The sequence below is a fragment of the Silurus meridionalis genome, chromosome 20 (assembly GCF_014805685.1).
Source record: "Silurus meridionalis isolate SWU-2019-XX chromosome 20, ASM1480568v1, whole genome shotgun sequence".
Taxonomy (NCBI): domain Eukaryota; kingdom Metazoa; phylum Chordata; class Actinopteri; order Siluriformes; family Siluridae; genus Silurus; species Silurus meridionalis.
In genome coordinates, this window is record NC_060903.1 from 12,681,459 (window position 1) to 12,695,129 (window position 13,671).

At 36.3% G+C, this 13,671-nt stretch overlaps 1 protein-coding gene across 1 annotated transcript in view; it reads left to right on the plus strand.

Moving 5' to 3' along the window:
- slco5a1b (solute carrier organic anion transporter family member 5A1b) overlaps nt 1-13,413 on the plus strand; it is a 31,278-nt gene extending 17,865 nt beyond the window's left edge. The window contains exons 13-23 of the mRNA XM_046876985.1: nt 253-465; nt 771-968; nt 1,419-1,566; nt 1,722-1,795; nt 1,901-1,978; nt 3,090-3,209; nt 3,355-3,521; nt 7,848-7,901; nt 7,987-8,051; nt 10,963-11,036; nt 11,109-13,413. Of these exons, the coding sequence (XP_046732941.1) occupies nt 253-465; nt 771-968; nt 1,419-1,566; nt 1,722-1,795; nt 1,901-1,978; nt 3,090-3,209; nt 3,355-3,521; nt 7,848-7,901; nt 7,987-8,051; nt 10,963-11,036; nt 11,109-11,177 (1,260 nt within the window). The 3' untranslated portion in view covers nt 11,178-13,413. The remainder of the gene's footprint in view (nt 1-252; nt 466-770; nt 969-1,418; nt 1,567-1,721; nt 1,796-1,900; nt 1,979-3,089; nt 3,210-3,354; nt 3,522-7,847; nt 7,902-7,986; nt 8,052-10,962; nt 11,037-11,108) is intronic.
- The last annotated feature ends 258 nt before the right edge of the window (nt 13,414-13,671 follow it).

Below are 13,671 nucleotides of genomic sequence, written 5' to 3' on the forward strand. Positions count from 1 at the left end.
AAGATTCTTTTTACATCATCTTTGAGTTCATTGGGATGAATTAAAATGCTGACTGAACATCTGGCCTTCTCTAGCTGATATTAGTGCCTGTTAGAGCAACAAAAGGGGGACACTATTTGGAATTGGAAATTCAGCAAGCACATATGGTAATGATAATCAGGTGTCCACATACTTTTGGCTACACAAGGTTTATCTGAGGCTGATTCTCATACTCAATCAGAATCTCCAGCTCTGTCTTTTTTGTGTCTGTAGAAGTCCAAGTTGAGTGAAATTCCTACTAAGTACAGCCACTCTGAATCGATGAAGTTCCTCATCCTAACGGTGTTATCCATCGTGTGCATCATCGTGGTCCTGTTAATCTCTAGCGTAATCTACTGTCTGCGCCATCGGTCACATCACAAGCTCAAAGAGAAGCTTACCAACCTCAGCACAGACCCTGCTACTGAAGCCACAGCAACCTACCAGGTAGAAAATATCATGGTTGTATATGGAACTGTATATGGATTATAGAAGCTCATGAATGATGTGGGTGATGGAAACTTTGAATTTCCATCACCCACATGAAATTATTTTCTGTTAATAAATGCTTGAAAGTGGATTTGGATCAAGCACAACAACAACAATCATAGACTTTAGATTCATGAAAAAAATCTACATTTTGGACAAATTGCTGTATTATTAGCTGCTGATTTGTGTGTGTTTGGGAAACAGATGCAGACAAATTTCTAAATTCTTTTCCAAAATCCTAAATCTTTCATTTTACATCGTAGGACTTGTGTAGGCAGCGAATGGCGGTGAAGCCCCCAGTGGAAAGGGCGGAGCTTCGACATTCCTCTCGCATTAACAGCGTGTCTTCTCAGCTGAGTGACGGACCAATTCTTAGCCCCTCTGCCCGCACTAGCACTTCCTCCTGGAGTGAAGAGCCCGCCCACACAAACATGGACATCTCCACTGGACATATGATACTGGTGACTACACAGACATACAGTTCCCTCCAAAAATATTGAAACAGCAGGGCCAATTCTTTCTTTGCTATACGTTACACTGCTATCCATTGTGTTAAATAGCTGGAAAAGTAAAATGCAAAATTGGTAATGCCAGTATGTTATTATGACTTTATGCAGTATTGCAACTAAATATTAAGTGTTATTTTCTATAGTTTGCTTGATTGCAAACCCAAATGTTTTTAGTGTATTGCAAAACCAAATGACCATTAATCAAGATGGCAGACAGCAGTGTTAGTGTGTGCATGGAACAGAGTGTGGTAATGGAGTTTCTGCAGTAAGACATTTGAATGTGTATAACCTGCCATTAAATTGCATAAGAGAATAATCTTTTACAAAAAAAAAAAATACAATTAAACTATTGCCAAGTGTACCACATACTGTAATTCTCTTTTTGTCTTTTTGTCATTTCAGTCATATATGGAGGATCACCTAAAGAATAAGAACAGGTTGGAGAAGGAGTGGGAAGCTCTGTGTGCGTATCAGGCAGAACCAAACACCTGCAGTGTTGGCCAGAGAGACTCTAATGCCAAAAAGAATCGCAATACAACTATCATACCTTGTAAGCATGTGCATGTACACAGATACCCTCATATAGGATTACATTACATCCATTAAGTGCATCTTTAACCTGTTTTCAGGGAACATTTTTATAAAGTTCCACAGAACTACACAAAAAACTGTTTTCCAAAAAACATTTCTATCCCCACATTTCAGATGATCATTCAAGGATTTGCTTGAAACTGGAGAACAGCCAAGGCAACTCTGATTACATCAATGCCAGTCCTATCGTAAGTAAATACTACACAATTCCACTGTATTCTGTCCTGAATTTGTGTTACGATAAACATTAAATGATATTGTTTCATTCTATGATGGTGTGTTTTATCTTCCAGATGGACCATGACCCCAGGAACCCAGCTTACATTGCTACTCAAGGTCCTCTGCCTTCAACTGTTTCTGACTTCTGGCAGGTAAATTAGTGAGTGAGTGAGTGAGTGAGTGAGTGTGTGTGTGTGTGTGTGTGTGTGTGTGTGTGTGTGTGCGCGTGTGTGTGTGTGTATGTTAAACAGTGGTGGACAGTAACAAAGTAAATGTAATTCCTTACTGTACTTAAGTAGCTTTTTTGCATATCTGTACTTTACTGGAGTATTTCCATTTGGGGAGACTTTTACTTTCACATTATTACATTTTAATTCTCAAATCGTACTTTTTACTTACCTACATTTGGCAATGTTTTATTCATGAGTGGATAACAAATTTACCGGTTAAGCACGCAACAATAAACCAATCAGGGTAGAGCTTCAGAAGTCTGTTTTGAACAAGTTTTGTAATTTTATTAATAATATATGATTAAAGAAACTCCTGACTCTACTTTGCCACAACACCTGTGTTCATATTTGCATGATTTCTGTAATTAGTTCAAAATAAGTTTTTGTTTTCAAGTACCGGTAGTTGAAAAGGCGGTGTAGGGGATTTTTGGAAGGATTATAATTTTAGTAGATATCAATCAGTGTTGGACTAATTGATATCAATTTATTAATAGATTTCTGTGCTGTCATAAACTGACTTGATTAAACAAGAGTCTTGTGACAAAAATAATAATAGAAACATTATAGCCATAATAAATCAGAATACTTTGGATACTTAAGTACATTTGAAGGCAAATACTTTTGTACATTTACTCAAGTAAAAGTTTAAAGGGAGCACTTATATATATATATATATATATATAAAAATGTGCAATACCACTTTATTTATTTATTAATTCTTTTTTTTATAAAAAATGTGCAACTGGAAGCTTGTCATTAAAACAAATTCCTTGTAAGTGCAAACATACTTCTTTAGAAAAACATAGATCTTTTTTATTCTGATTCTGCTGTAATATTGCAACATGCATATTTGACTTTAAAATGCCAGAAAGCATCAGAAGACACAGATATTTTAGAGCACAGAGTAGAGTTTTTCAACAGGACACATTTTGTTATGCTGATTTTTTTTTTTTTTTTTAAATACCGATATCCATTGCTGTTTAATTGATATTTAGCATTACATCTGTGTGAGTAATGTGTGTGTTTTGTATAGATGGTGTGGGAAAGCGGGTGTGTGGTGATCGTCATGCTGACTCCTCTGACAGAAAGTGGAGTTAAGCAGTGTTACCACTACTGGCCAGATGAGGGCTCTAATCTCTACCATATATATGAGGTAGTGAAACGTACTGTAGATGCAACAGCCTCTGACAAAAAAAAAAAAAGATATACAGTATATGGACACAGTGTTGTGATCTATTACACACACGTGACAGAAGATATACTGGTGTGTGTGTGTGTTTGTGTGTGTGTGTCTGTAGGTTAACCTGGTGTCAGAACATGTGTGGTGTGAGGATTTCCTGGTTCGTAGTTTTTACCTGAAGAACATGCAAACCAACGAAAGTCGCACAGTCACCCAGTTCCATTACCACACCTGGCTCAACCAGTATACACCCGAGACCAGCCAGGCTCTGCTCGACTTCCGCAGGTACATCTGAACATTGTGTGTGTGTGTGTGTGTGTGTGTTGTGTGTGTGTGTTCTTGTGTGCATAAAAAAAATAATAATAATTTGATGAACATTTGATGAACTTTGAAAAATCTACAACCCAAATTCCCTAAAATTTGGGAAAAATAAAATAAAAAATGCAATAATTTGCAAATCTCATAAGCTAATATTGTATCCACAAGAGAACATAGAAAACTTAAGTAACTTATAAATAAAAGGCCATTTTTAAATTTTTAACTCAACACCTCTTAAAAAAGTCAGGACAGGAGTAACAAAAGGTTGGAAAAGTGTTACTAAACAGCAACAGCTGGAGAACCATTTTGCAACTATTCAGGTTAGTAACATGATTGGGTATAAAAAGAGTATCTTAAAGAAGTCTGTCAGAATGGGCAACGATGGGCAAAGGTTTACCAATCTGCAAAAGATTTGTGTCTACAAATTGTGTAACACTTTCTGAATCAAAGACTTTAAATATCTCACCATTTACAGTTTATATCATGAAAAGATTAATATATATAATGAAAATCACTGCATGGAATCAGAAACACTTCTAGAACTCATTGTCTGTAAACACAGTTCCCAATGCCATCCATAAATGTAGAATAAAGCAAAGAAGAAGCCATACGTGAACACGATCAAGAAATGTCATCGTCTTCTCTGGGCCAAAGCGTGTTTAAAATGGACTGGGGCAAAATGGAAAACTGTTGAGGATACAAAATTGTTTTTGGAAAACCATGAATGCTTCGCCCTTCACATTAAAGAGGAGAGTGGCCATCTGTTTCGTTATCAGTACTCAGTTCAAAAGCCTGCATCTCTGATTATATGTTATGTCTGATGGTCTTGTGGTGCCTATGGAATTGGCAGCTTTTACATTTGAATTGTAAATATTTGGCACATCATGTAATGAAAAAATAAGTCAAAGAAGACCCAGGACTGTTAAGCAGCTAGAATTGTGTATGCGACAAGATGAATGCCAGCAATTCAGTTCCCAGACTGTTAAAAGAAGAGGGGATTCTACAGAGTATTAACATGGCCCTGTCTCAATTTAAAATTACATAATTTTTTTATACCTTTTTAAAATGGTACATCTCCTCAGGTTTGTTTCCTCATTTGATGTTTTCTATAATTTATTGTGCATAAAATATGAGTTTATGAGATTCATTGCAATTTGTTTTGCATTTAGTCTCCCTGCTACTTTCTTTCATTCTTCCTGTTCACTTTTTTCACTGTCATTTTCCTGCTCATTTAATAAATCTCTCTGCTCCTCTCATTTTTAGTTCATTGCAAGGTGCTTAAAAATGAAGGTTACATTTATATGCTAAAAAGCTTGATAGTAGCTTGATGGTACAGTGCACTGTCAGTATACAAACTCTATACAATTGTATACAGTACCTGTGAAAAGTTTGAAAAACACCTAGTCTTATCATTTTTGAGACATGCATGTTCCTTTTATTCATATGCAACAAATTAAGTAAAAACAGACAGAAATTGGACAGTGAAAGAATGTAAGAAGGTTCTGTGGTCAGATGAGTCCAAATGTTACATTTATAAACAGCAAACACGAGAGAGATGTTAGCAGAATGTGTCACACCCACACACCCAAACATGGAGGTGGAAGCTTAATGGTTTGGGTTGTTTTGGAGCAGAGAAGGTTGAAGACTTAATCCTAATGAAAGGAATACCGAACCAACATAACACTATACTGTAACACTACGCAATTCCATGTGGTCTATGCGGCTAATCGGAACCAACTTTACCATACAACGAGACAATGACCCAAAGCATACCTCTAAGATCTGCAAGCGGTATTCAGTATTTGTGAAGCTGTTATTATTGTTCATGCTAAAGGAGGATTTTTCAATGAAAATAAAGTCCAAGATCTGTAGATGTATACATTTATTTGGTGAATGTAAATCTTCATATTGTAAATTACCCCCCTTTTTTATATAAAAATAAGGAACATGTATACTTCTCTCAAATAAAAGTGGTGCTTTTAAACTTTAACAGGCTCTGTATCATAAAAAAAATTGCAGAATAATGCCTACCAACAGGTTCAGAGATTTCTCTTTTATCCGGCAAAATACTCAGTATAGCAGTATGTGTGACAAGCCATTCGTTTTCTTTATTTAACATGTTTTAATCTACACCAGTTGTGTCAGAAGAGCATCAAACTTTAGCATGTGTGTTGTGATCGTCACAAACTTCTGAGTGTGTTCGAATTCACATGGCTTTGTTTTCCCTGATTAGTCTGTGTATATAATGCTCTTAAATGCTACAGGTACTAATAATTCATATTTTAAGTTTCTGTGTTCCATTGACCCTGATTCAATAACCAGCTAAGGTTACATCATTGCATTTATGATTTTCATCCCCTGTTGTGATGATATGGTCCCTTATTTAGTAGTGCCAAAACACTATTCATTTTGAGGGTTGGTTTTGTTATCCTGTTTTGTGATTCAGTTTTATGGTCTTTTCTGAAGTGTTTTTTTGTGGTAAACTTTTTTGTCTGCCTACCTGCTAGAATTTTCTTTTAGAAGTGTTGGTACCTCCAGTAATCCTGTAACAGCTTCCAGTGTGTTGACCTTTGTAATGTATAATAATGATGTGTTCAGGAAAAGCCCTTATAAATGTATTGATTTATCAATCCATCAGAATCTAACAGTTAAATTTCCATTTTTTCTTTTTTTTTCTTGTTTTATTAATACAATAACCACAGAAACGTACTTAAATATGCAACAATGAACAGGTACACCAACATTTGCTGTTTTCTTTTTCATCCCCAACCCCCACCCTCTTCAAAAAATGCAATTCTACATATAGCAAATACAAATTTACCGTGTGTTGACTAAGCTGTAGATAAATAGTATTCAAAACTAGGCTGGAAAATGTGTGGGCTGAGGGGAGACTTAATCTCAAAGAATGGGGTCAAGCTGGAGAGATTGGACAGCGTTTGACAAAAAATAGTGCTAATTTTCTCTTAAAATCATATTTTATAAATACTGCAGCATGTAACCTATAGTACAAAAATAATTAATTAAATAATTTTTAATTACGTAATTAGTATTTGGTAAGTAGTTGTCAGTCTTTGCAACACAGTCTTCACGTCTTTACTGTGGGTTAGGATCGCTAATCAAAGCCAAACCCCAAAAAAAAAACAAACCTACATAAATCACATAAACTCATGTGGACCCAGTTAGAACTTCTCCGAATTATTTTCAAAGATATGCTATACTTTAAAAATGCAGATGTCTGACTATCATACCTATATGAGTTTGGTGCACACATTGTTTGAAAGCTTGGGCATGAATAATGAGTTAGCTGTAAGAGAGTTCATGATTTTGCAAAAGGTCAACCAATTCTACTGCCTAAACAATGAATAATAAGGAGGTGTGTGTACATAATCTTTGCCATTTAATGTATGGTTGGCACAAAAACAAGAGAGGTCATCACCCAAAGTACACCAGACAGACCTATGGTGGAGCATGGTGGTGGCAGCATCATGATATGGGGCTGCTTCTATTCTGCTAGCCCTGGGGCAAGCTTGAGGGAAGCATGGAGGGTTCTACATAGAAATATATTCTGTCACAATTTTAGACAGATGAAGATGAAGAAATTATAACATTTCATGACCAAAAGTAGGCAACACAGGAATGGCTTCTGAAGAAGATAATTACTCACACAGGGCATGTGTCCAGAAGGCTCCTTCTCTCCTCTCTCTACTTTTACTTTTACTTAATTCCTTGCCATCTTTCTCTCTCTGTCTCATTGTTTGAACGGTTGCCAGTGTCATTTTTGTGCTAATGCAGCTTGTGCACACTGACTCCAGTTGCATAGTCACAAAAGTGATCACTGACAGCCGTTACTCCACATCCTAGTGCACCTTGGGATATCCTCTTTTCCCCTTAACCCCCAATGAGCACTGTTCTGGCCTCTGCACTTGCTCTACTCTTTATCCTTTGTTTTTACCCATTGAAGTTGGGTGACTACGTTTTCTGTCTGTCTGTCTGTCAGTCACTTTTTTAATTTCTTTTTGACTTTCCTTCTTGATCACATCTCTTTTTTTAGTCTTCATATCACAGCATTTTGCCTACGTGACTGAAACACAATGGCTAACTGAGTATATATATAAAAGATATTATAAAAATGAATTTAATTAATGCACTTCAGCAAATGATATTCTAACACATATCGACAGAACTGGTACATGTGCGTGTGCGTGTGTTTGTGTGTGTGTGTGGGCACTATGCCAGAAATGTATCAAATAGTCATTCATAGCATTTTTTGACACATTGTGCTTTTTTTTACAGGAAAGTAAATAAATGCTACAGAGGAAGGTCCTGCCCAATTATAGTTCATTGCAGGCGAGTATATTACTAAACATTTTTCATGAACATAAGGGTGCTGCAATTAAATAATCAGTAGTCTCTCTCTATCCTACTCTCTCAGTGATGGAGCGGGGAGGACTGGGACATACATACTGATTGATATGGTTCTGAATAAGATGGCTAAAGGTAGGTGAAGATCATCTTTCTGTCCTCTCTTTAAAATTTCTTCAGTAAACACTATTGACCTTGCTTTGACTGGCTATGACTTCGATTTAAGTTCCCTCCTGTTGCAATAACACTACATTTATAAGCAAGGACTTTGCTTCAAAAACACTTCCACCTCGTCCTTCGTATCGTAAGGGAAAATGCAAGCCTCAACTACACAGTTTTATCAGCTGCACTCAACTTCAAGTCGAAATAAGCACCTTTCAGTTTACCTTCATAACAAATGTCATTTTTTTGTCAAATGCAGATTTTAAAGCAAAACACAAGATTTTGCCCAGTAGTTGTTAGTTATTTTAATATCAATAATTCTAAAATATTTCTCTCCAGGTTATTGCTGGGAGGAGTGAAAGTAATATAAATATTGTGCATTGCACATTTTCTAGCATAGAATCAGTTATTTATCATTTATAATTAAAAGATACTACGGTGTGTATTTATCCCTGATGAGCAGCCTGGGGTGAATGTGGCAAGGAAAAACTCCTCATTTGGGTGACATCAAGAGTGTGATTATAGTCTTTAAACAATACAGAACACTGGAGAGTGAGAACTAACATGAGCACTGGAGTGTAAGATTATGATTAATGTCCTTTCTACAGTCTTATACAGTCATTTGAGATTATGGAACCAGGAGCTACTGAGCAACTCATAAAATAGCTCAACATTTGCGATCATCAAAGATCCAACACCAGCTTTTCCATGCCAGAGCCTTTAAACACTCAACATAAGTTGGGATCCAAATGGCGTTGGTACGTCTCTAGATGGTTCAAGATGTTTGCAGCATTTACTTTTTTAAAGGTCTACAATCTTCATGAGGTGGGACGTGACTGGAGCCAAATTGTTTTTGTTGTTTTCTATGTGTTTGCTCAGGTGTTCAGCTCTAGCAGCGTTTAGCGCCTGTCTGTTGCTGAGCATACTGTCTTTAAATGCAATTCTAAATACCTTCAATTTAGTTTTCCTCAATTTTCTCTCCAGATTACGTGCTTTTCTCTTGAGAGCATGCGTATGACTATTATACCAAGGTGCAGGTGCTTGTTTTTGAATCTTTTTTAACCGGATGGGGGCAACGGTGTATAATGTGCTAGCAAGGATAGTGTCTAGGTTGTTAACCATTTCATTAAGATTGTTAGCATTTATGGGTATAGTGAGAAATTGAGATAAATCAGGCAGGTTATTTGTAAATCTGTTCTTAGTAGTCGGAACAATAGTCCTACCAAGTTGATAACATGGTGAGACACGGCTAATCTATTCTAACGTTAGTGTGTTCAATATGAGGTGATGGTCTGTGATGTCATCACTCTTAGGTAAAATATCTATATCAGTGATGTCTGCTCGGTGGGATATTATTAGGTCTAGTGTGTGATTAATATGGTGAGTTGGTCTGGTGATGTTTTGTTTTTGTCCCAAAAGAGTTTAATAAGTCCACAAATGTTTGTCCTAGAGCATCATTTGCATCATCTACATAAATATTAAAATCTCCTACAAGCAGCTCTATCAGAATTGAGAAAGAGGTCTGAAAGAAAATGAGCAAACTCTTGAAGAAAACCAACGTAGAGCCCATAGGATACCCATCAGGGCATGGAGGCTTTCCAATTGTCAGTTCTATGATGACTACTTTCTGGTTCATTAATATTGCCACAACTCTTAGAGCTGCTATTAAATGTTGAATAAAAATCAATATTTATGAATGCTATTGTTGTTCTCCAAGGTTAGAAAAAAATAGCTATCTACTATGCTATCTAATGTTTAAAGGCAAGTATGTGTTGTAAACTTAGACAAATTTTGGGAATAAATTTGTGAGTGAGAAAGTCCAACAAAAAAAGCTGCAAACCCTCTGTCTCCATCACCAACCAACCCTGAAACAAAGAACAGATTAATACCTAGATCTAATTCCATACCTAAAGAGGAAAAAAGCTTCTCCAGCTCCACAGTAAAATCCTCCCTGAAAAAAACACCCTGTGTCTGTTGAAGTACAAATCCTGGTTTTGTCTTCTGACTCTGAAGATGCAAAGTGATTATTGGGATTCTCCAGCCTCTTTTTCTGAAACATGATTTCTTTACGTAGCCTGAGATTTTAACCATTCAGGTTGTTCCCATCAATAATGGATTTCTTCCCTTATGGCAAAGGTATATTCCAGAATTCCTCATTTGGGACCTTGACCTCATATAGGATGTGCTGGAGAAGACTCTACAGAATGGTTCTTGTCCTGAGTACAATATCTCGGGCCAAAAATAAATGGACAGAAATAAATATTATGACATCGTAAGATTGTCAAAACAGTGCCACAGTTAACTGGTACAATGAAATACTAAATTGTGCAATCTTTATTTTTTTTGGACAAGCAGTGTAGATAGTGTTAGTTTATCGTACCATATGGAGGCCATTTGGTACATCTCTCGATTAATGTTATTCAATCTTACACTTGCTATAACAATTTCAATTTTTCATCAAAGTTTCATTTAAACATATATAGATATTATATCCAAACTTGTACAACAAATTTCTTCCTTAAGCACTGCTTCTCAATCTTTTTTTTTAAGAAATAGGTTAAATCAATGCTCGGACGAAATTATTATTCCTTTCAAGGCATGAACAAAAACTATATAGAACCAATAAATATAAATAGCAATAGATGTACATAGAATTGATGGCATAATGTTTCGAGACATTTGTGATGTCTTGTGCATTCCTTAAATAATACCTGGCAGGTTAAATGGAAGCCTCCGTCCCATGCACTGGTGTGGGAAAATGGCTGGTAATATCTTTCCTCAGAATGATGTGAAAGAAAATATCTCTGTGGCCATATCAATGCAAATACCGATCTGCCGTGATCTGATCTTTTTGCATGCATTTTCTCTCTGTTTCTCTTTGTAGGTGCTAAAGAGATTGATATTGCTGCTACACTGGAACACCTGAGAGATCAGAGACCTGGAATGGTTCAAACCAAGGTACACATGCAGGCACAGGCATACATACAAAATCATACACAGTCATCTTAACCACTCTTTTCTCGTTCTCAGGAGCAGTTTGAGTTTGCTTTGACTGCGGTGGCCGAAGAGGTGAATGCGATCCTCAAATCCCTACCATAGTGTGAAACCGAACAGCAAGAGACATCCCCTCTCCCTTCTCCTTCTTATTTTCTTCCTCATTCTTTGCCTGGATAGTGTATATAAAGTTAGAACTCATTAAAAGCTTTTTCCCCTATTTTGACGTGTACTGGCCTTGCAGTGCGGACGTTCTTCTGTAAAAATGTTATATGTTTGGATAGATTAATCTTATAGCTTTAGATTTTTACGCATATGTATATGCATTATATATGCATATATATAATCAGTGTCAAATGTGATATTGTGAGAACCTCACAATAGCTTGTTTCCAATGTTGAAAAGGGCATTTAATACATTTAAAATTATGCTACAATAGAAAATAGAAACTGAAGTTGTTTAATATAATATGCAGCCATGGAAATTACTTGTGAAGTTGAACTTGGTTATGGCCCAAATGCTGGGAAATGTACCTCTATTTAAAGGAATACATTCAGTTCTATTTCACCCCTCCTAATCATCAGAGGCAACAGTGATGATCTGCATTCACACACCTGCGCAAGGCATTACAACAAAGTCACGCAGTGTTATATAATGCAGTATTTGCAATGACCCTTGCTCTCTTCTTAAAAGTTAATGACTACACTTATTACTACAGGTAACCTCCAATGTGCTCTATTGTTGTGCTCAGTAGAAGCACTGACTTTCTCCCCGTGGCGTTGGGATCTCTCTCAGTGCCATTTCCTTAATGCATTTCATATGCCTAAACTGAAATACTTGTGTAGGTGAGAGATTCTCCTTTACCATACAGTCTGCTTTTACCCTAGGCATAACAGGTTAGCTGTACTCCAGCTCTCATGATGGCCAGAAGAAATCAGGACACTGCATTGTTGTGAAAAGGGATTTTGGATAAGTTATAACAAAAGCTTGTTTCCAATGCTGAAAAGGCCATTTATTACATCTGCATCTCAAATTAATTCTACAGTAACAATAGTGACGGAAGTTGTGTATCAATAATATAATATCAAGCTTTAAATAGTGCTAGAAAACAAATCTGTTCATCTGAGGGAAGAGGTTAGAATAAAGGGCATGCTTGTTTAATAAAGAAGGCAATGCACCCCTTGGTGGTGGACCACACCAACAGGGCCTGCGATTGGGCTAGTTTTCTGAAGATTAGTTAAGCAACAGGGTTCCTTTATTTGGAAGCAGCTTTGCCCCAAAACAAATTTTTTATATACGTTCCAGTACTTTATTGCAAGTCCTGCATTATATTTCACTTTATAGCTTTGCATGTACTGTGTGTACTGTATATTTGTATAAGGTATAATGGTGGCTAACACTGCCATCTTTATACCTTAAAACTTTACGGAGGGGTCAAAAAGCCACAGTTTAAATCTAATTAGTGTTCGGTTCATATACTGCCATGGAGGATTATAATATTCTCTCTCTCTCTCTCTCTCTCTCTCTCTCTCTCTCTCTCTCTCTCTCCCTCCCTCCCTCCCTCCCTCCCTCCCTCCCTCCCTCTCTCCAGTATGGGGCTGGTACATGTGTATTAGATGAATTGGATTTTGAAAGTACCTTTATGTCACTGTCAAATATCCAGCTAAATGCAGTTTTGTGATCTAAATCCAATCCTGAATGAAGACTAGAAGCTGATTAACATAAATAATATATAAAGAAATGATAAATTAGAGTCTTAAACGTTTTAGGGGGACTTACATGGTAGATGTGCAATTCCCAGTAATTGTGCAGTGTTTGTGCATTTGATAGACTTGTACCAGCCCTGAACCATAAAGCCATAAACATGCCGCCACCAAGTCAATATCACTGCTGTGCTGAGAACAGTACACTGCCCAAATAATATCTGGTCGGTGGCAGTATCAGTAGAAAGGTTAAAACAAAGTATGCATTAGAAACAGATTGCCTACAGTCAGTAGACCCAATGCACATATAATATAAGCAAGTGTACATGCAAAAATGACCAAAGTGTGTGGGAGCAAACTGTAGACATTGAATCTATTTTCCTTACACTAGTTGACTTTAGGATTTGTCTGATGTATTCAAAATGTATAATGTCCTGAGATGGGATATTGGTCTGACTGTAGAGGTTGGCTTGTAAAAGATGTACAACCCTGTTTCATTACAATAATCATTACACCACTTTATTTTACTTCTGATTATTGTATATACAAGCAGAATTCTATTATAATCTATTTTGCTCTCTTAATAAATGAAATGCTGCAGTCTTGTGAATAAAGTTGAACTTTGTGTGCAATAGTAATATATTTTCCGTTGTCATTTTCAGTGCTTGGACTGTTTGCTGATTTTCTTTTAATTCTTGTTTTGTTTTTTTTTTTCTTTTAAATATGTAATATGACACATAAAACCTTAAATAGAATTGAAATGAATTGAGAATAATTAAAGATATAAATAAGGCTAATATCAATTAATATAAAAACATACTATTGCTGTGTAGAACTTTAGATTTGTTTTAAATAATTGTTAACGTAGTGAAAATATCAAACAAAATATACTGACG